The following is a 23,352-nucleotide window of genomic DNA, read 5'->3' on the forward strand; positions in this document are numbered from 1 at the left end:
TTAAAATGTTTAATGAGAAAAAAGTCCTGAGGATCTGATCTGATGTGGTTGTTTCTACTAAATATACTCAGTTGCTTATACAATAGTTTCAGAGTCCAGCTACTCATAATTATTTCATGCTGATGTGCTAAAAGTTTTAGTATTTCTATATCAAACTATCACTACATAAGATGCTCAACATTCTTGATTTAATTTTTTATTTATTTTTTTGTTGGAGTGCTCTTAAAATTACCACTTTAATCTTCTAATATAAATTTGTTCTTGCATTATTTAGACTCCGTTATCACATGACAGTATTCTTGTTATATTATGACTTTATTCTCATAAGTAAATATTTAAAAAATCCTGGCCTGGTCCTAATGTTCTGTTGTAGAGTTGATTTGAATTCAAAGTTTAAATAAATAGAAGTTGATCAACTTGTCTGGACCTGCTGAGATCATCGTTTCTATGGAAACCCAAGGGGTGCATTGGTGAAAAGCATCCTGATTTTCCAAAAATTAAATCTTGAAAAACAAAAAATTTGATAAATTGATAAGATCCTTTTATCGAAGAGCTTTAACCCAGATATATTCTGGGATCTCAGAGCATCACCTCATCGGAGGACTGGGACAGGGTGTGGTACGGATGGGAGGATCTGGAGGACGACTCTGGAGGAGGAGAGGTGGAAGACGAGGTGGGAGGAGGAGAAAACTCTTCACTGAGAGCCGACTCCTGGACAAAGAGCAGAAACAACATAATTATAAAAGATTTTCTCTTATATTCAGGTTTTTTTTATTGCAAATCTTTTAAAAATCACAATTTCATCTGCATAAAAAATATTTTATTAGGGTTGAAACACAAATTATTTTGGTGATCAATTAATATATTATTTTGACAATTAATCAATTAAATGGATAAAAAAAAGATTGGAATATTCTCCTGATTTTTTATTTACTACTTAAGCCTTTTTACTCAACATCAGAAATACATTAAAAGCTGCAAATAAACAAATAATTAAATTAATTTTAAAATAAGAATTGTATTGTCTAAAATTAAATATCAATGTTCCTTTAAGAAGATCTGTTGGTTATATTTTGAATTTGCCAATTTAATAATTGGAGGAGATTTTTTTATATGTATAAAAAAATTGAACAAAGCTGAAATCATGCCACTTGAGAAGTTTTTAATTTAAAATCAAAACATTTTTTGTACAATTTTGTCTTAATTATGGCTCTGAGTATTTTGTTCTTTCAGAAAATGACCTTTTTCAGAGCATGCATACTTCAGTTAACAATTAATCAGTTACTAAACTAGTTGACAATTACTTCAGTAATCGATTAATCATGATTAATGTCATTGATCATTTCAGCCCTATATTTTATCATCTTTTGTAATATTTTTTTGGTTAAAGGATGGAATTAAAGATGGATTTTTGTCTCTAATTTTACTGAAATAGTTTAAAATAGAACAGTAAATATGAAACCCTGCAGACATGATGACACAAAACAGCATCTATGCAGAAAAATAAAATAAACCTTTCCATAAAAAATATTTTTAATAATTCAATAAGAAACATTTATGATCAGCCAGGATCCAGAACTGAGTCTTCGTTGTGTCAAAGGAAACCTTCTGGGTTTCAATCGTTCCCAGATTGAAACCTGGAGTCCAGCATTCGCCTCAGAGTGAGACATCACTCTGCGGCTCCTGCTGGAGGATCTCTGCTGCGGCTCTAATGGAGCTGTAATGATGGACGAGAGGAGTCGGAAACCAGAGCTTCCTGCTGAATCTGACCACCACATATTTCACTGACCGCAAAGCAAACCGCAGCTGGGGGGTCATGTGACCCTGTCAGCCAATCAGAATTAATCTGCCTGCTGCAGATAGATTCACTGCTCCATCAGATGTCAAATCAGTTCACTTCAACCGAACTGAGACCTAGGATTGTAGGCAGACCAGAATGTTTTTGTTTTTGTCCACATCAGAGTTCGATTACACAGCCACACGTCCCTAAATAAACCCCTAGACCAGGGGGGGCACTCCAGGCCTGGAGGTTCGGTCTCCTGCAACGTTTAGACGTGTCTCTACTTCAACACGCCTGAGTCAAATAATGAAGTCATTAGCAGAACTTTGGAGAACCTGACTGCTCTTAGGAGGTGATTCAGCTATTTGATTCTAGTGTGTTGGACCAGAAAGACATCTATGAGATGCAGGACACCGGCCCTCGAGGACCAGGACTGCCCTGCCCTATTCAAACAAACTAGAGTTCAATTAATGTGCACTAAAGAAGGATGGTGTGAATGCAGGCTAAACTTTTATTATGTTTCCCTGATCAGGTTAGGATAGATTTATGGACTACACAAAACATGTTAGTTAATTTTTCTTGCACAAATCATTATTAGATAAAGAGATTTTAGTCTGCTGATGTCAGAATGATCTGTTTCAAGGATTCTGTCACTTTAAATCCAAGTAAGCTGCTGCTGGTCACGCCCCCCAACCCAACGTTTACACACACGTGAAAATGGCTGCAAACAGATGCACAACTATATAATCATACATTTGTGAAAAGCATAAGTAGAGCCTTCTCCACAACCAACAAGAATGCAGAATTTCTGGATGGTAAGTCAACAAGAAAACACTTGTTTTTTCCAGCAGCCATTGTACAGCACATACAGCAATAAAACCAGCTGATCAAACGTACTGGAGCTCCACTTGGGTTGCTAGGTGATGGGCTCGGCTTGGCTGCGGTTGCTAGGTAACACCACATTGCCTGTTGAGTGTGCGGCTTTTGAAAGGGCTCATTTTCCAGACACCAAAACACATTGACACATTGTTAAAAAGTTACTGTGTGAGGTTTTTAAATTGCTTGGTCTGTTTTAGAAGCAGCTGAGACCCAAATGGAAGAACAAAACATGCAAAATGTAAATTTTGCCTAATTGTTCTCTAAACTAGCTGTTTGTGTTGCTCTCCTTTCAGAAAGAAATATTCATGTAACAGCAAAATAACTTTCCAACTATTAAAATGTTTTCTTGCCATTTATTCTGGGCCTGAAAAAGTACATCCAAAAACTGAATTAACTCTTTACTTCTCATTCAAAATCATATTCTGGACTTCATACTTCAGGCCTAAAGAAGAAAGTACCTGTGAGTGGGACTTCCTGGGTCTCTGGGAGCCCAGCGGGGGGATTTTAGGAGAACATGGAGGAGTCCCAGAGGAGGAGAAGGACCCCCGACCTTCAGTGAACCAGGAAAATGAGACGAAGGATCCAGAGGACCGAGACGGACTCTCAGACGGTTCTCTGAGGACAGGAGACATGTCCAACAACGGTTAATAGAGTGGTTCTGGAGGAAGCAGAAGGTCATGTTGGTGATGGACCCACCTGCTGCCCACAGAGAGCCTGTTAGATTTATCTTTCCTCACTCTGATGTAGGAACGTCTGAGCGTCACCCTGAGACACAGAGGACACCATCACCGACTGAGCCGGGGACGGCTGGACAGAAATGTTTAACTTGTGCAGGAGAACTCAGTTTACTCACCCTAAATCCAGGAAACGTCTCTTTGTCTTCTTATCAAAGACGACGGTCGGACTGCCAGGATCGGCTGGACTCGTGTCTCGACTCGTATCAGAAACCAGAACTGAAACAAACAAGTGATTATAAATTAGGAGCAGAAACATGTGATTCCCTGTTTAAGGTGAGTTACAGGTGTGTTTATAACACCCACTATCAAAATTGCGTATTTACAATATTAAATTGTTTTGTGTCCTCGTTTCCAGTTGCGTTTATGGCTCCTATAATCATCAATATAAGCTACACGACGAGTTTACAGCTGCGTTAAAGGTGTGTATCCAGGTGTGTTTAATTGTTCAGCTCTTCATATACAAAGCAAAGACAAATCCCAGATAAATGGAATTAATTGAACTTCCCAGTTGTATACGCATGCAATTGTGAATTTTCTGTGTGTATCCAGGTGTGTTTTCCAGGTGTGGATGCAAGCATTTTGGGGAATAGAAGCTGATTCACTGTTTTTACAGGTGGGCATACAGGTGTGTTTAATTCTTTATGGCTCTTTACATCAAAATCCGGGACATATGCCAGACAGCAGCATATGTGTGTCTAGTTGTGTGTATCCAGGTGTGTTCAAAGCTCCTATAGTCTGTATGCAGCGCAACACTATCAACTAATGTTTATCCAGGTGCATTAAAGTTGTGTTTATAGCTCCTATAATCAAGACTTGAGCTACAGGAGCTATTTACAAGTGTGCAACCAGGTGTGTGTCCAGGTGCATTAAAGTTGTATTTACAATTCCTTTAATCAAGACTAGAGCTAAATGGCTCTGTTTATAGGTGTGTGTCCTGGTGTGTAACCAGGTGTGTGTACCTTCGCTGTCCGGCCTCCTGTTCCTCCTCATGTATACAGGTGAGCAGTCAGAGGAAGGGCAGGATTTAGACGGCGAGCTGCTCGGTGTCACCAGAGCCTCCTGTGACGTGGTGTTGGTCAGCTGATGGTACCGCCCCCGTGGTGGAGCGGCCAATGAGGCGCCCTCATCCTCTGGAGACCGACGCCCCTGAGACGGCAAGGTGAAACAGGAAGAAGATTCTTTTTTCTGTTTTTTCAAAAGTAAACGCTCTGTATGATTCCTTCTGATTGGTCTCACCAGCGATGCGTCGAAGGAAAATGCGGGGGTTCGAGAGGACACAAGTAAATCAGGTGAGGGGGAGGAGCCTCTCATGGCCAGGTGTAGAGGTGAGCGGGTGGACTGTACCGGACTTTCCTGGTAACACACTCAGGAGATCAGCCGATCGGCTCATGACTGGTATAAAACACACCAGAGTTTCAGGCTGGACTCTACCTTCCTGTCGAAGCCGTCGTCTCCCTCCGTGGAGCTCACGCTGTCACGGTAACGGGAGCGCGAGGGCCGGTGGCGGCGCGTTTTGACGGACAGCTGGGCCCGGCCCTTCTGGATGCTGTTGTCCAGCAGCTCTGTCTCCGGGACGGCCTCGTTCAGGTCTGCGACAGGAGACGGGTTTATTCGGTTACTATGGAGAAGCTCGATGCTTCGGGAAGCAGCTCTAGAAAACTGGAGCTGAAAAAATTAATCTGTAAAAACTGAACAGACACCATGAAGCCCAGAGAGGAAGGAAGTGATTTAAAAACCTCCGTGAACGAAATGATGGAGATTTAATGACCCGCTATAATACGGAGATTATACTGGACATCCATCCATCCTTCCATCCATCCATCCAACCATCCATCCATATGATTATCCATCCATTAATTCATCTGTCCGTTGTGAATGGATGGATGGATGGATGGATGGATGGATGGATGGATGGATGGATGGATGGATGGATGGATGGATGAACTGTGTAACATCAGTTCATATTTATTCCAGTTTTGTTCTGATGATGCATCAAGTTTTTAATTTAATAAGCTCTTCCTCCTCCTCCCACTCAGTCCATCAGAGCGCCATCAAATATTCAGCATGCTGACCATCACACACACGCACACGCACACACGCGCGCGCACACACGCACACACACGCCCGCACACACCCACCCACCCACACACACACACACACTAGAGTAAATGGCCTTTAAAAGCCAAATAAAACAAGCAGGAACTTTCTCTTGTTGACATTCTGTGAGTGTAAAAATATCTCCACATTGAAGTATTTCTTCTCGGTTTTGTCGATTATTTAAACTTATTTAAACAATCTGCCGCTTGATGTATTAACCTCCCATCTCCATGACGACCAGCGTGGCAGCAGTGCACGTCTGTTTGCTCTCTTGTTAGGAGAACTCTTATTCAGGATGTGAACAACCTCCTCAGAGGAACAAAAGGTTCCCACACACACATATGAACACACACACACACACATGAACACACACACACACACATGAACACACACACACACAATCGCGCTCGCGCGCACACACACACACGCGCGCGCGCGCGCGTGCACACACTGAGAGCTGATGGAGGTTTATTTCCCAGGGGGAAAGTCGGATGGGGGAGGTAAACCTGATGGGGGAGGAAGAGAAGATGTGTTGGGCAGTAAAATGAGGCGACAGAGAGAGAGAAGATGGAGATTTAATGAAAGAGAGGATGGAGGGATGATGGATGGACGAACCGGAGGGTGGGGGAGAAAAACGAGACAATGCTGGAGAACAAAGAAAGAGAACGAGGAGGAAAACAGAATCCTGCAGACTTTTAGATGTTTTCAAGTGATTTTGTTGACTTTACCAGCTGCTGAGTTTTTCCTGTTCAGTTATTTCATGTAGATAAATCATCACTGCCTCATAATGACCAGCAGGAGGCGCTAATGTGCTCAGAATGAGGCGCATAATCATCATTAATGTGTAAATGGGTCCATTAGTGGTTCTGTGAGGCTCACCGAACACGTTGTCTGTGTCCTCCAGGCCTGCAGACATGGCTCTGTGATTATCTGCTCAGAGACAGGAGACAGACAGAGGACGGTGGGACAGAAGGGACAAAATGTCAAACAGCATCAAACATGTTATCTCTGCTGCTAATGCTGCTAAAGCTGCTAAAGCTGCTAATGCATGCCAGTTTACGTTACAGCTAAGAAACATTTTATGACCATCTCGTTGCACTGGGACAGTTTTGATTTGCCTGATGATAAATAGTTTTTAAAGGGGAGGTGTTTTGTAAAATAGACCTTTTTAGCTTTAGGTCATGTTGTGATATCATTCATTCATCAAAAACACACCTGGAATGTTGCTTTGATTCTTTCATGCATGTTTGAGGAATCTGGGAATCTCCTGTGGCAACCTGAACACCTAAATCTAAACGGAGCTCCTTCAGACTAGCAGAAGCAGCTATTAGCAAACATCTGGAGGAACTGTGAGTCTGCTGAGCTCAACATACAAACTACTGCTCACTTTAATAACAGTTGTAAACAGCATAAGGAGGAGCATTGTTCTTCAGGTTTTCTCTGCTTTCAGAATCTGATCTTTGCCCTGAAACTAACCAGCAGCTCCAACCCTGGATCTGAAGACACAAGGTTCTGATCCAGACTGCATCATAACGGCAGTATCAGGCGTTTAACTGACGTGATACATAAGGGAAACATTCAGCTTCCTGAAGAAACGCAGATGATCTGAGTCCCTCCTCCTCTTCCTCTTCTTCCTCCTCCAAACTCCCACAGCAGTTGACCTCTGAACTGCCTCGTTAAGGATTCAGCTGAAACAGACGGCTGCTGTTTGAAGACACACTAAGTCCTGAGGCAAGAAGTCAGCAGGGAGACGACGTCTCTCAGCTGATGCTACTGACCCACTTTATCCTGCTCTGGTAAAACCTGAAGTTCCACGCAGGAAACGCTCGTCTGGTTAATATCTGCAGGTTTCTGCTCTGTGGAGGATCACACCCTAGTAGAGAAAATCTCAGGAGCAAAAGCATCTAATATGGTTTTACAGAAACAAAATGTCTTAAAGATGTGTTTTTCAGAGACAAACTGACATTTTATAACACAATCATTGATGTTGGTTTCTGTTGACTTAAAATAAATTTGACACCTAGAAATTGGGTCTCTGTCTCTTTAAGAAGCTCCTGCTGTTTCTGACACGCCGCCTTCAGTACATCATTAAAACAATGTTGCACCATAAATCCTTCATTATTGTTCTAAGACGTATAATGAGCTCAGCAGATGCACGGTTCCACCAGGTGTTTGCTAACTGCTGCTGCTAGTCTGAAGGAGCTGAATGGGATTCGAGAGAATGAAAGCAAGACTCTATGCTTGTTGTTGATGAGGGGATAGTGTTAAAACATAATCTAAAGCTAAAAAAGGAAGTTTTACCAAAAAATTAATGCATAAAAAGTTTAGTCCTTTAAAAGTGACTGAAAGTTGGTGAAGCAGTTAGAGAGTTTAATCCAGTTTACAAAATATTTCACAACATAAAGGAGGACAGTGATCTGATGAATATTATTGAAATAGTTCTCAGTAATTGTAATCAGTCATTATCTGTAGTATATGTACATTTATACTCAGAGCAGTAATTATTTTTATTGTATTTGTCAGAATAGAAGAATCGAGGACTAAATGAATCCTTGGCTGCAGCCATAAATTTGACCATAAAAGTGAAGTTTTCTCAGCTTCATTCTTCTGCTGCAGCTCCTGCTGGAAACTCATTAAGAGTTGAAAATGTCATAAAGTATTTCGATGAGGAGAGAGAAACCAGAATATGAGCAGCAGTAGATCAGGGCTGTCCAAACTTTTTGTCACGTTGGTCAAAATAATCAGATTGGGGAAAAAAGACCCTAAAAGAAACTAAATACTGATTTTTTTCTATTGCTCTTCAACAAATTGCAATATTTTAATTAAATTAGTGAAATTGTTACAGTTTTGTAAAGGAATGTGTTAAATTTTTATAAAATGGTTTTTCATATTTGCCTCATTAAAAAGAAGGGGTTTAATCTACAAATTTTTAGAGTTGTTGATTGAAAATAAAAAATAAAATTAATTCTCTGGTACTGAAATAGACAAGTTTAATCTGGATACAAGTAGGCCTGTTGCAAGAAATCAATTAATCACATCATAAATCAAAACAAATTTAGTCATTCACATAATTTATTGGTTTTCTCTTTTCTCTCTTTCTACCAATAATTGGGAGATTATTTGTAGAAATAAAATCTTCAGTCTGCTGCTTTGGTCCCAAATTGTTCCTTTTTTTGAAGGACAATGTTGTTTACAGAGACTTCATAATACATTTCATTTGTTGTTTGTGTTGTTTTATTTATTTTGAATTTTAAAATGTCTTCCAGTTCCAGTGCTACATGGATTTTAGGATTTAAAGTTTAGTGACATTTGATGATGTGTTCTTGCATCATCAGTTGAAAATGTTCTCAAAACATCATTATTATCGTTTATCTCAATAAGTTTCAGGAAAAATTTATCATCCAGCAAAATCTGTTACTGTGACGGTAAAAAGCTCAGATTTGAAATACCTGGTGCTGTTGTCAACATTTTCTATCATAAGATTTTAATTCGTCTGTAATAAATAAAAATGAAAATAAAAAACAAGATCAGTCCAGGGATCCCGGACCAGACTTTGAACACTGCTGTAGCAGATGGTGTTCAAACGTTATTCCTTTCATTTCTGTGATTTTTGTGTCCTGATTTCTGGTTTTCCTGTTTGCTGCATCATCTCAGGAGGTCTGGGAGATACTACAGGCTGGGTGGAGATGTTTTAACACACACACACACGCACGCACACACACTGTCTCTGCTGTTCTGAGACAAACACAATGTTCCCGGCTGTAATACACGGCGTCAGGCAGATGCAGAGGGTTGGACAGGTTGGACAGCAGACAGGAGGGACGGAGGACGATGAAGGGACACAGAAAGAGAAACAAACAGATGGTCTCACCTCTCAGCGCGTCTCCCTCCGACTGTTGTCATGGCACGTCAGCCTGTCCTCCCTCTGCCTCCGGGAGCAGCTGATGGACTCGGACCACGTCTCCCAGAGTTCCTCTGGGGTTCCTCTCGGATCTGAACTGACTTTGGGCTGCAGCGGAGGATTCTGGGAGCCGTAGTTTCCCTCCTGAGGGGCTCTGGGGTTCAGCTGAGAGCTGTCTGCTGACGAGCGAGTGCTGTTTCACCGCTACTCAGCAGAACACTGCAGCCTGGTCCTGAAACAGCAGCTCCAAGGACAGCAGGGGGAGGAGGAGGAGGAGGAGGAGGAGGAGGAAGAGGATTGGATGGAGGAGATGGAGGGATGGACAGAGGATGATGAGACTGAAAAACATTATGAAATATATCAGAAAAACAGCTGATTCTCAGGCTTTGAGGCTAAAAATAAAAATACTTTACATAGAAACAATAGAAAACATTAATAAATTACAGATAATTACATAATTATTTCAGGTTTCTTATAATCTTTTCTTTCTAAATCATTTCATGGTGCTGCTATCACACTTTTTAGATAGAAAACCTGAATGTTTCAGTTTATAATAGAGATATGAACCCAAACATGAACCTCTCTGCAGTGTCACCTTGTTTTCTTCCTTATCAGGATCTCTGGGTGGTTTTTGCTGCAGCAGCGCCCTCTGCTGGTTGGGCTCGAGCAGGACAGAAACGTATTTTAATTAATATCAATTTCCCCGGTATTTTAAGGATCAAACGTAGTTTTTACAGGAAAAGTGTATTAAAGGGGCAGTGTTACATATTTTCCAAACACAATCAAGTTCCTGTTACCTTCAGTCATTATAAAAATTTTGTATTTATCAACAGAGGAGAGTAGAGTATGTAAAAATGGATTGAAATCAAGTAAGAGTATCTACTTAAACATGTTTTTACTAAAACATTTTGGTAAAAGTAAGAAAGTAGCCGTCGAGGAAATTACTCAAGAGTGAAAAAGTATTTGGTAAAAAGTAACTGATCAAAACATAAATCATTTAACATTTAAAAAGTACAGCATCAGACAAACCAAATATAAAGTTACATGGAAATTTTAGGATTTTAGAAACCAAAATGGAAATAATTAATTATGAATAAAATAAATGAATATACTGAAACAATTTCTTTCAATATAAAACTAATGAAAATTTAACAAAAACTGCATGTGTGTGTCTGGTGAATTTTTGTGGTAGAGAATCCAAACATTTTATTCGAGTAAAAGTAGCAGCGATATTTCATAAGTTACTCAAATAAAATTAAAATGTACAGCATATTTTTTAGAGTTTTTTTCCCTACAAGGTTACTCAAGTAATTGTAAATGTAACTAGTTACTACCCAACTCCGTATGACAAACATAACTAAAATGAGATTTAACTTCGCAACTTGATGTCCTGAAATTTGGCCGCTGTGTCTTTAAGAAGCTCCTACTCATTCAGCCCATCGTCACGACAATGTTCCTCATTATGCCGTTTACAACCATTCATAAGAGCTCAGCAGAAATGCCGTCACACCATGTGTTTGCTAATAGCTGCTGCTGCTAGTCTGAAGGGGTTAAATGAGATTCAAGGATTTTTCAAACATGTAGAAAAGAAACAAAGCAACCAGGTTTGTTTTTGATGAGGGAAGAACTTTATAGCATGATGTAAAATTTTAAAAATGTTGATTTTATCTGATATCCTTTAAAAACAACTATTTTATTAGTAAATTAATTTAACTGTGTTTCAGATAAAACATTGGATCAAAATTTATTCTAAATATAAAATCAGCAACAAACATATATTTTTTTTAATGAAAAGATTTTATTTTGAAATCTTTATCAAATCGTGTTTTGAAACGTACAGACATGAACATTATTCCACACAGCAGAATGATTCAACCGACTTGAGGTCATGTGAGGACATGAGGAAGTGATGACATCATCAGTGTGTGATGTCAGGCTCGCTCGCCCCGAGTGACCTCTTATCAGCTGTCTGTCAGTCCGACTCAAATAAATAAATAACGATTAAAAAAATCCAACAACCTGTCAGTGATTTTAATAAATACATCAATAAATACCTAATAAATATCAATAAATAAAAAAAAGCCAGAATAAATAATCTGCAGCTGATAAATAACAAATAAAAGCTTCTTTTGGTGATTTTCAAATTAAAAGTCTGAAAATCTTGAAAACATAAAAACATTTTTTAAAAACAGAAAAAACATAAAACATTTTAAAAAATATTCTAATATTTTCACTTCCTGCTGTTGCTTCAGAATAAAAGCATGTCGGTAAACAGGAAATTCCAACTTGATCCCAGTTGTTTGAAGGTGATGAATGTTTTTATACAAAATTGATCTTCTGGTTGCAGAGTAAAAAATGTTCCTCATGTTGCAGGCAGGTGGCAGCATAACGCTCATGTAGTCCGGAGGTTGTTTACATTAACAGAAAGTAAACAAATGTAAGATGTGGTTGATCCGATTGTCTCTGCAGTAATAAAAGTTAAACTCTGACCCGTTTCAACCTCAGGCGATGAGAAGTCATCGAACTGCTTGCCGTCAGTCTGCAGCTTCTCCACTAATGAGGCCGACAAACAGCAGGAGAGATTCCTCCGAGCGCCGAGCGGGTCCGGACCTGAACCTCCATCAAAACTCACAATCAGCTCTTTCTGGCTTGCTAGAAGGTTTGTAAACAAGTTTGTCCCTGCGGCAGCGCTCGCATTCCTGCTAGTCCTCGACATGCGGAGCGGCCCGACGTGCCGGAACAGACACCGAGCTTCAGGATTCTTCTGGATCTGATTCAGCGTAGATGGTCCGATAATAGGCCTGCAGCTTTTACATTCTTTATCTAGCAGAACCAAACCGCACCAGATCCTTCAGTCCGTAACAATCCACATTGTTACAGTAACTGCGTTTCCACTATAAATGTGCGCAAAACTTTGTCTGCAGCTGCGCCTCCACTGACTGTGGGAAAATTGAAATTAGGAAATTAAATTTGGATAATTTAGGAAAAACTTTTTTTTGATAAAAAAAAGTTTTACTGCTAGAATTTTGGGGTTTTCGGCTGTATCAAAGTTATTGCAGCCCGAAAAATTTGTTCGAGTGACAGGAGTCATGTGATCAACAACCGGAAGTTACTATTGGCGGAAAATACGAAGTAGACAACAGGACGCGATTGGAGGATGAGGACACGGCATGTTTTTTCAATGACTTATCAGGTGAACAAACTTATTTATGCGTGATTGAAATTGCTTTTCTATTTTAATTCAATTGCAAACTGTTTTTTTTTACATTAGCGTAATATCTTCAAAGTTTTGTGCAGAATTGTAATTAAAATGCAGCTAATATTCTGCTAATACTCACAACAACATGTTAAATAAGAAATGCAATTAAAATCACACATGAATAAGTTTGTACACGCTGTAAGTTATTTAAAAGCTTTCACCGCCACCTCGGACTACTTCCTGTCATTGTCTTCTTCATGGTTTCCACCAGCGGTAACATCCTGCTGTTGATCATGTGACTTGTGTGACTGCAGGTTTGGAAAATAAACCAATTTTGATGCCTCATCCTGGCGCCAAAGTCTTTTTAATCAAAACACAAGTTTTTTTTTTCAAAATAAGATAAAATATTTTGAAATGTGAAATTGTGCAATTTAATAGTCAATGGAAGCGCAGCTAGTGAGTTGGACCAGGTGGGCGGGGCTTAGCGTGCACCTGCAGCTCGCGGCCTGGAAAGGACTCTGAAGGTCCGGATCAGGTCATGACAGAAGGAGCGCAGCTGAGTCAACGTCAGTCGGAGCGCCACCTGGACGTTGTGGCTGTCCTGGAGATAAGAGGCCAGGTTTGTGCTCAGGTTCTGATCCGAAACATCCACTATAAGTTGCGCCCCCTCCTTTAGCTGCAACAAACAAACAGCTGTTAGCCAATCAGAGGCCTGATCACATGACAGTCGGTCACCTGACGCGAGGTTTTACCTTGTTGATGTGGGTCAGCAGGTCGCGCAGGTCCGCTCTCAGGTCATCCAGACCGCTCACTTTGCTGGACAGAACCTCCAGCAGGTTCTGGTACATCTGAACTCCTGCTAGCATGCGGCTAACGCATGTCTCCTGCAGGGGGCGACAAACAAAAAGGTGATTAAACTTCTACAGAAGTTTAGTGCAGAAATATTCTCAAACATGAACACTGAAAAAAACTTTAATCTTACCAGTTGTTTTTGGTCTAATTTCCAGTACAAATATCTTAGTAAACTTGAAATAAGAGGTAACTCACTTCCATAATACTGATTTAAAAAAAACATACTAGTACTTCATCAATATTAAGAAATTATTTACATAAAACAAGCTCATATTTTTTTCTGAAAAGTTGTTTGTAAGTTAGTGTTGTCTTATTTAAAGTGTACTGACATATCTGCACTAGAAACTGGGCCAAAAATATTTGGTAAGATTTAGTTTTTTCGCTCAGAAACCTACAATGTCCCATTGAAAACCTGTAGGAAACATTGGGCTCAACCTCATGTACTAAGACCACAATAATAAAATAATTAATAAAAGCTCTTTGGATTCAGAAATCTCACTTTTATTTGTTATAAATCTTCCTAACAACCTCTAGTTTAGGGCTGGCCGATAAAACAATAACGATATCTATCGCAGTAGACACTTGATCAGTATCAATAGAAAATAAATCCAATAGAATTCAATAATTTCACTGAACACCGACCAAGAACCGCACTGCATTCTGGGGAATGTAGGCAGAGGAACAGCTTAAATCTCAACCTCTCATGGTCAGCTAAGCTAGCTTAGCGGCTAGCTTAGCCTCACTCACTCTATGGTTACCTAGCAACAAGCTGCTGAGTAACTTACAAAGTAGCAGTTTCAAGTTTCCCCCAACCTGAAAACCACAGAACCACTGTGACCAACTAAATAAAACATAAAGAAACCCTTTATACCCTTATTGTATAAAAGGTTTCTCTTGATACATTAAGGGTATAAAGAGAAACCCTTAATGTTTCTCTTTATACCAGGAACTGAATTACGAAATTCCTCAAACAAAGAATGACTCATTGTTTATTTAACCAAGAAAGAAGAAGAGCCAAGTCCCAACCCTCACTACCTCTTGGATTCCTAAAACCTCGTAAAATACTAACTATTTAAACTAAAACATCCACAAAGAAACCAAACATAAACCAAACGACCATGAGGAGAAGAAACTGAATGGTCTCTAAACCTTTTAAGGACACACCAAACCATAAGAGACTAAACATGAAGACTCAAGGAGTCGTAGATTTAGATTTATTTTAATATTTCATCATTCAGAGACATCAAACTCTCTTAAAGTTAAAGAACATTCTCCAAAAAAAGTCCTAAGAATCACCTGAACTGTCAAGAAACAAAGAACCTTTGTGCAAACCGCCTCAAAGGCGATGAAGAACCAATTCAACCACAAGAACCACAATTTAAGGAACCCTCAAAGACACAAAACATAAACACTCCAGAAAAACCACTGAAAAGACAAAAAAAGCTCATCATATAAAACATCTCAAAGGCTTTTCTTAGAACCACAGAAAAAAATTCTGACTAGTACTCAACAAGTCTGAGCAGCTCCTGAAAACACAAATTTCTGGGTAAATCTACTTTTACCCATAAAAACCCAACGAGAAACCCTTAGAACAGCCTGAACTCCCAAACTACAGCACAAAATGCTTCCGCCACAATGGAACCGCCCAAAAGACCCAACCCACCCGTCTTCAGACTGACCAGGGTGAAGTGAGGGGACAGCGCCTGGAGGACGGGAGAGGACGGGATTTCCATCGACGCTGCCATCAACTGCAGGTTGGATGTCGACGAATCGAGGCTGAAATCCTGAGGAGGACAGAACCGCATTAAAAACCAAAGAAGAAGAAGAAAATACCAACCAATCTGGACCAACCAAACAGTTTGTACCTTGACTGTGGCGGCGTGCGCTGCAGAAATGTCCGTGAGGATTTTCTCACTGAGCGTCTTGGCCTCCACGGCCGTTTCTCTGAACGCAGGCGGCAGGTTGGACAGCAAGCTGACCGGAGCCGATCGGACCAAAGATCCAAACAGGAAGTACTGCAGCAGGATGATAACTGAAGGAAGGAAACAAATCGGAACTCTGTTAGTGCAACATTTATATAGGAATAAGAGTACAAACATAAAAATCTGACCGAAAATCAGAGCTGAAACTAAAATGCAGATTTATTTGATTCTGGGTGTAAGATTTCTAATTTCAGTTGACTTTTAGATGAGTCTGCGCAGGAAGTTTTCTAAATTTGCGAAATTAGCTAAATTTATTTAGCGAATTTAGCAATTTAGCAAAGCATCTGCTAAATTTGCAAGTGATTTGTAAATCATTTGCAAATTTTGCACAATTTTCGCGAGTCATCACAATGTTTTCACAAAACGTTTTCTGTATTTCTGTCTTTCCCCTTTAACATTTTATTTAATTTCCATTTGGGATCAAAGTAGTTTGAGGAATTTGAATTTCTGTATTGTCTGACTAAAAACTCAGTTGAATTTTGACCAGTCCTCTTAGACCCCTTCTAATTGTACTGTCTGTTTCACTACGTCTCGCAAAACCAGCGATATACTTTTTTTGTTTTTTTTGGGTTTTTTTTTGCCAAAAACATTTTGAGATGTTCTGCATGATTTGCGCATCCAGTTCTTGTTGGCTTGAATTACCATATATGGAATTATTTTCTCACTTCCTCAGGAAATCATTTATTTCTATTGACGACCTGAAAATATTGTTTACACTTTAAATATGTTAAAATCTTGACCTTTTTTGTAAGTTTATTGGCGGCATTTTCATCTTTTTGTAAAACAAATATGAAAGTAAAAAAATAGCAAATTTGACCTCAACTTTAAGAAACAGATGTTTCTGAAAATCAGTGCAGTAATTTTATTCCTTCACAATTAAAAAAGACATTGCAACATTCATGCAAACTCCAAGATTCCTCCTGGCTATGAAGAGGGATAGAAGAAATTTAAATTGTTATAGCAAAAAAACATAGAATTTTGTTTTTATTTTGGTGTAATTTTTCAGCCATATCTGCAACACATTTATGAATAGAAAAAAAAATCAACTAAATTCCACATCTTTTAATTGTCTTCTGAGATCACAGTGGTGTTCATGAAACACAGGTGATGCTGAAGACTGAGGGACGACGTTCAATTCATTAACATTTGCAAATCTTCCAGTTTGTGGCCAAATAAATACAAATATACCGAGAAAACATCTGGAAACAGTTATTTCAGCCCACAGTCTGTCTGTTAAAGCTAATAAATCACTAATTAATCCCTTTTAAGGGTTTAATTCAATTAACATTTTTGCTTTGTATTTTCTTGTTTTGGCACCACCAGCCTCCCATATACCCCGCGTCCAGAACCAGCGGCTGTCTCTGCTAGTCCTGACAGTTCTGTGGACGGCATGTTCTCCAGGTGTGAACCTACCTGTCCAGGTGTCCATGTCTATCAGGGTGGCCGTGCGTGTCCGTGTGCGTGTGTCAGTGCGTGTCCGCTGCGCAGCTCCGGAGTTTGTCTTTCAGCTTCCATTTGGACCAGTTTGGACCTTTTATCTGCTCCGCTCTGCTCCGCCGCGGGGTTTCCCATTGACAGGGAGTCATGCCGCAAGACCGAAGTTACGAAGTCTCAGAATCCCTGAATGCGTCACGCAGCTGTGCACGCGCACGGAGAAGCGCGCAGGGTGTGAGGTTAGGTGAACCAGTTCCCGCGCAACGTTCCTGCTAGACTCGGAGACATTTCTGAGAATTTAGGTGAAATTATCCACCACGCCCTCTTCAAATTAAACCAAACTGACATGAGACAATGAGACATCTGTGCAGAAAAGAATTTTGTTTCTGCCGCTATGGGTTTAATTTTTAAATAAGTTTATTTTTATTAATTAATGTTGTATTTATTATTGTTGTTGTTGCTGCTGCTGTTTGGGAAACTTTCCTTTTCGTTGTTCTTTTATTAATTGTTATCCTTTTAAAATTTATTTTTTTTATTATTCATTATTTTTTTCTTTCTTTCTTTCTTCAATAAGTCCATTTCTGCTGACCCTTGACATTTTTTTTAAATCTTAAAAATAATAGCAGCACAAATGCATCAGAGCTGACTGACAACATATTTCATTTGATTTTGTAAACATGAAAACATTTATTAATATTGTTCAAATGACAGCAACAAAAATTACCATTTTTGTTGCACAATTTATTTTTGCTTAATTTGAAGAAAGTGGAGTTTCAAAAAGATTTAAAACTTCAACATCCTGTTAATATACCAGGTTACATGGCAAAAATGCTAAATATTAGCAAGTATTTCTGTCTAGCTCTTTGTGCAAATATCTTAGTTTACTTTAAATGAGAAACTTTAGTTCCAATGGCAGATTATTTCTCTTATAGCAGGAAGTCAAACTCCAGTCCTGGAGGGCTGCTGTCCTGAAACGTTTAGATGTTTCTCTGCTGCACCACAGCTGAACAGAATAATTGGGTCATTGAGGTTCTGGAGATCTGATCTACACCAGCAGGAGGTAATTAAATCATTTCATTCCAGTGTTTTGTACTTGCGGCTCATCTAAAAACTGCAGGAGACCGACCCTTTGAAGACTGGACTCTGACACCTGTGACTTATAGCAAAACATTTTTTACTGATCTTAGTGAATTATTAATTTAAAACAAGCTCTTACATCCTGCAAAACAAGTGTAAGTAGGTTTTGTCTCACTTCAAATTTTTACACTAGAGATTAGACTAAAAAACTCTGTAATCTTTTGTTTTCATTTATTTTAAGCTTCTTCTGCAGGTTTGATTATTCAGTAAATGTGAAAATAATTAGAGGTTTTGTGTAAGAAAAAGTGAATTATTTCACTGCTTTCCATCTTAGCTGCACCTGCACAGAGTGAACCTTGCAGAGCGACGCGGCATCATCCTGACTGCAACGCCCAACCTGGAGTTCGCCTCACTTCCTGCCAGGTGAACTGGTGGAAATGTACCCGAGGTGTGTTTGAGTATCAACCTGGGTGTGCTTTCATTGTGTGACTGTGCTTTGTCTTCCTGTGTGTCACCATGTGTGTTGCTCTTTAAGAAATTCTGGAAGCTTGTGAGTCAACAGGAAACGCAAATTGTTTTCTTCTCCACGCAGGATCCAGTTGATTCATGAATCCTGAGTCTGAGAAATGAATTTCCAGCATTTCCTCCTGTTTTTTTTGCGTTTACAGTAAAAGATTCTCAGAAAAACTGGAGTTTTTAAGGTTCTCAAAGGAGCTTAACAGTTACAATAAACCCAGTAATTGTTTTCATCCATCACTGGTTTCTCTGCACAGTTTTTATGTCACTAACAGTAAACGGTTTTTTAAATGAACCAGTTGGACAACCCACTGGACTGGACTGGACATCATTTAGTTTAAAACTACATAGTATGTCAAAATGTGTTTTATGCTTTATTGTGTTTTTTATCATTTAAATTTATTTATTTGTAATGGCCGTTTGCTGCTGTTGCACAGAAATATTCACTTTGTGGAATAATAAAGAATGTTTCTAGTTATTTATCTAACTAAATGTTTTGGTTTAAAGTAATTATTTAGTTTGATTACTAAATATTTATTATCAACTAAACATTTATATATTTACCTCACTATCTAAATATTTATATTTGTCATCAAACTAAATATTTCACCTCGTACTAATTTTTTTGGCTTTAAATTAATTTTTACCTTGATTACTAAATATTTAGCTGGATTTTAAATACTTAGTGAAACTAAATATTTAGTATCAATTAAGTATTGGGCTGCACAGTGGCGCAGTTGGTAGAGCTGTTGCCTTGCAGCAAGAAGGTCCTGGGTTCGATTCCCGGTCCGGGGTCTTTCTGCATGGAGTTTCTCCCTGTGCATGGTGGGTTCTCTCCGGGTTCTCCAGCTTCCTCCCACAGTCCAAAAACATGACTGTCAGGTTAATTGATTTCTCTAATTTCTCCCTAGGTGTGTGTGTGTGAATGGCTGTGTGTCTTGTATGTCTTTGTGTTGCCCTGCGACAGACTGGCGACCTGTCCAGGGTGACCCCGCCTCTCACTCGGGACGCAGCTGGAGAGGAACCAGCAACCCTCCTGACCCCATTAGGGACAAAGGGTGAACAGAAAATGGATGGATGGATGAAATATCAATAATATAAAGGTTATTGATTATAATCTTTATATTTGGCATCAAACTAAATATTTAACTCCACGGTAATGTTTTTGGTTTAAGCTCATTTTAGCTTAATTACTAAATATTTAGCCTCATACTAAATAATATGTGGATTACCAAATACTTATTTAGTATAAACTAAATATTTACATTTAATGTAAAACAAAATTTTTAGCTTGTTACATAATGTGTCTTTCAAACTAAATATTTAGCTTGATAACATAGTAAATGTTTTGTTGCCAACTAAATATTTAGTAACAAGCTAAATGTTTAGCCTCAGACTGGAAACTTAATTTCAAACTAAATATTTAGCTTGCTATGTAGAAATTAATTTTTCATGTACAATTCAGTATTTAGCTTCCTAGCTAATGTTTAGCTAATGTTTAGCTAACATTGATAACTAAACTATTGTTTAGTTATCAATGCTGTTTTCCTCATCAGCAGCATAATCAACAAATGTTGCATCAATGTCAGATACTTTAACAACCTGAAAACTAAACCAGCTGCAAAAACATCAACAACAGGAACAGGCAAGAATTTAGATACAGAAACAAACCAGCAATAAAATGTCATAAAAATGAAAAACTGGGGTTTTACAGGACTTTCAGTTTGTTTATCATATGATAGAGATTTTGTTTTTGACCAAATATTTTATAGAAGTGGCAGAGTTCCTCGTGAAAAGTGGGGAAAGAAATAATTTTACATTCAGTCACGACTCATTTCAAACTCTTTTCTTTCCTCAAGGTCCCAAAAATAATTTCAGTCTTAGTAAATTCAAGTAATTTTGAATTTTCATACAAAGACCAGAGATTAAATTAAATCGTCCCGAAAAACCTTTTAATAAACACATTAATAAAAAAAAATATTCTGTCAACTCAAAACCTCTGAAACAGAATAAAGTCTGAGGAACTTTCTTAGCTTTTGGAAGATCTTAATAATTAGTTCACATTTTTTAATATAATTTGAGGAGAAATGTGAGAAATAATTTGTATTTGGCACAAAAAGACTTTCCTAATTTTAGGATTTTCTTCAGCCTCTCAGAGGGAAAAGGCAGGAAGTTCCCACCGCTGATAACACCTGGATCCTGCAGGGAACTGGCTGACTCACGGCTACGCTTCCTAAGAAAGTTCAGACCCGGTGCTGGGAAACGGGTCCAGAACCAGACCTGGTTCATGTTGGAGGTTGTCTTCTCCACAGCCTGGAGCCGGTTGAGCTCCAGGATCCAGGGAGGAAAAGTTCAGGTTGTCAGTAATCAAGATTCCTGGAAGGTTTTTCGTTTCCCTCAGATTGGGTTCAACGTGTTGCTCCTTTTTAACGCCTATTAAACATGAAACACACCAGAACCTGCAGAACCAGAACCATCTGCTTATTTACACTCAGAGGGAACAGTAGAAGTACATCAACATATTTTAACTTAGGTGAAAATAAGGTCGTCCAAGAAACGACTCGAGTACAAGTGAAAAGGACAGAGTAATAAAAAATACTCCTAAATGTACATTTTACTTTTCAATAAAAGCTACTTGAGTAAATGTAATTGAGTAAATGTAACTAGTTACTACCCAACTACTTGCACCGCAGACTTCACAGTGCCATGCTGAAGAAAAGTATTTACCCCCTTACAAAGAGCTTAAAGTGGAAAAAATTCCCATTTTACGTGTTTTTGAACTTCCATTTCGGTCACAGCTGCTTCTAAAAACACCCGGCCTCTTTTGGCAATAAGTCCATGTTTGTTGGTGAAAATGAGCCGTTTCAAAAACTTCCAGGATGTAATGTCACAAATCAGCAGTCACCGTCCGTTACCTAGCAACCCCATTGAGACTCCGTTCCCACTGGGGTTGCTCCACGACCGGGTGGAGAGGGGCTTTCTTAAAACAACACTTCAAATATTTGGATTTGGATCTGCGTTCTGCAAATGTGTGGAAATATTATATTCTAAACCTAAAGCAGCAGTTATGACGAATGGTCAGTTATCCATATTGTTTCATCTGTCCAGAGGGACAAGACAACGCCGTGCCTTGTCCCCGTTGCTCTTCACGCTGGTTGTAAAACCGTTAGCTGTAGCGATAAGAATCCAAGAATCAAAGGAATTCATGCAGGAGGAAAAGAGCAGAAGCTGCTCATGTTTGCAGACGACATCTTAGCTGTTATAATAGATCCAACCGTCTCTGTTCCAGCTCTATTACAGTGTGCTGAATCAAATTCAACATTTTCAGGATACGAGATCAACTGGAACAAATCAGAGTGTATACAGATATTACACAATTTAACTTTAAATGGGTTCCCTTGGGAATGAAATATCTGGGTATACGACTTCATTCGAATCTGGAGGAAATAATGTTACTGAATATGGAACCGCTTCTTCAGAAAATAAAAACTAAACTTAATAAATGGGCAAAATTAAAGCTCTCTTTAGGGGGAAAGGTAATAAAAATGGTGATAGCCCCATTGTTCAGTTAAGTGTCCATGTTGACATCCCATCACAGGTATACAAACAATACAAGACTTATGTTAAAAACTTCCTTTGGGACAAAAAGAAACAGAATTAGCATTAAGAAGATGTTCCCTCCCTAATGTAAGGTTATAAAACCGTTCAGATCAATAGATGTCCTCTCCCATGGTAAAACAGATAATAGACAATATTTCTGGAAATATCTACAAATTAGAGATTAAAGACAATTTCATACATAAAGAGTCCAATACAGGAATTTATGGGCTCAAGTAAAATCACATATAAGGCATCCACATTTTATTAATTATTTAATAGCATGCAAAAGGATATTATGTAAAAGTCTGGGGATTGTCTGGCAGAGGGACCATGGCTGCATTTTTAGTGATGAAGAATGATTAATATATTTCCCATTATTTGAAAGTACTTTCAAAGAATTGAGTGAAACCTACGCTCTATAAGACGGTACACAGATTTTATTTCACCCCATCCAGGCTCCATTCAACGGGCTCGACCATCACATATGCTGGAAATGCAAAACGGAACCAGAAACTTTTATACATGCCATATGGAAATGTAATGCTGCTTTCCCCATTCTGGAAAGCAGCATTACAACACACTGGAAAGTGGATAGGAGTGGGGAACCGTGTTACTAAGACTTTGCTTATTGGGGGACCAAACAGTGACGCCTAATAATCAGAACACCAGAACACTGTGGTGGACGTGGGACGGCCAGAATAATCCTGACTATGGAAATCTTCAACTGTTCCGAATGTTAGAAACTGGTTTGAACTAATGTGTCATAAATGATGTCATATGAACAAATGCTGGCTAAGCTAAATAATGACATAGAAATCCTGGAGCCGTTTCCTCTCCTGCAATATTGGGACAAGTGAATTTATTTTATGAACTGCTGCTTTGGAAAGTACCAGCGAGTGATTACTTCTGTTTACTGTGGTTGATTCTGTTAACATCCAGGATATTTGTATGTGCCAATGTTTTATAAAACTTTTTACTGATTGGATATGCGCTGAACTGGTTGGTCCGTTTTATTTGTGGTTTTTGTTTTGTGAGGGATTATATACATATATGTTCTAAATAATAAAAACTTTAATAACTTGAAGTAGTGTTACTGTTAGTTTAGTTTGGGTTCTCCACTCACCTCAGTATTCATTTCTGTACTACGTTTTTTCAGTATAGTTTTTTTTTTGTCTTCTATTTTACTTGTGTATGGAAAATTTAAAAAAATAACAGAAAAAACTGATTCTGATTTTTGTCTCTGAACATTTGGGTTCGGGTTCCTGCCGGTTCTGTTCTGACGTGTTCTTTTCGTCATG

General features: G+C 38.8%; 2 protein-coding genes and 1 long non-coding RNA gene across 3 annotated transcripts in view; 1 reads left to right on the forward strand and 2 right to left on the reverse strand.

Annotated features, from left to right (window-relative positions):
- Positions 1-9,606, reverse strand: part of samd14 (sterile alpha motif domain containing 14) — a 10,784-nt gene extending 1,178 nt beyond the window's left edge. Inside the window, exons 1-9 of the mRNA XM_044101483.1 lie at positions 9,365-9,606; positions 6,373-6,423; positions 4,828-4,985; positions 4,633-4,749; positions 4,356-4,542; positions 3,513-3,612; positions 3,356-3,424; positions 3,118-3,274; positions 592-711 (exon numbers count right to left, since the gene is read on the reverse strand). Coding sequence (XP_043957418.1) covers positions 592-711; positions 3,118-3,274; positions 3,356-3,424; positions 3,513-3,612; positions 4,356-4,542; positions 4,633-4,749; positions 4,828-4,985; positions 6,373-6,409 — 945 coding nt within the window. The 5' untranslated portion in view covers positions 6,410-6,423; positions 9,365-9,606. The remainder of the gene's footprint in view (positions 1-591; positions 712-3,117; positions 3,275-3,355; positions 3,425-3,512; positions 3,613-4,355; positions 4,543-4,632; positions 4,750-4,827; positions 4,986-6,372; positions 6,424-9,364) is intronic.
- Positions 9,607-11,170: 1,564 nt separating this feature from the next.
- LOC122822044 (granulocyte colony-stimulating factor-like) lies at positions 11,171-17,150 on the reverse strand. The gene is made up of 5 exons (XM_044100402.1): positions 16,841-17,150; positions 15,311-15,477; positions 15,125-15,229; positions 13,346-13,477; positions 11,171-13,269 (listed from the first exon to the last, which is right to left on the reverse strand). The coding sequence occupies exons 1-5, from the start codon at positions 16,854-16,856 to the stop codon at positions 13,075-13,077; spliced, it is 615 nt and encodes a 204-aa protein (XP_043956337.1). The 5' UTR covers positions 16,857-17,150; the 3' UTR covers positions 11,171-13,074.
- An 810-nt stretch (positions 17,151-17,960) lies between these two features.
- On the forward strand, positions 17,961-18,866 carry LOC122822045. The gene is made up of 3 exons (XR_006369097.1): positions 17,961-18,093; positions 18,273-18,386; positions 18,531-18,866. It is a non-coding gene; the product is annotated as an uncharacterized LOC122822045 (long non-coding RNA).
- Positions 18,867-23,352: the final 4,486 nt, after the last annotated feature.

Source organism: Gambusia affinis, linkage group LG19, assembly GCF_019740435.1.
Source record: "Gambusia affinis linkage group LG19, SWU_Gaff_1.0, whole genome shotgun sequence".
In the NCBI taxonomy this organism is placed as follows: Eukaryota; Metazoa; Chordata; class Actinopteri; order Cyprinodontiformes; family Poeciliidae; genus Gambusia; species Gambusia affinis.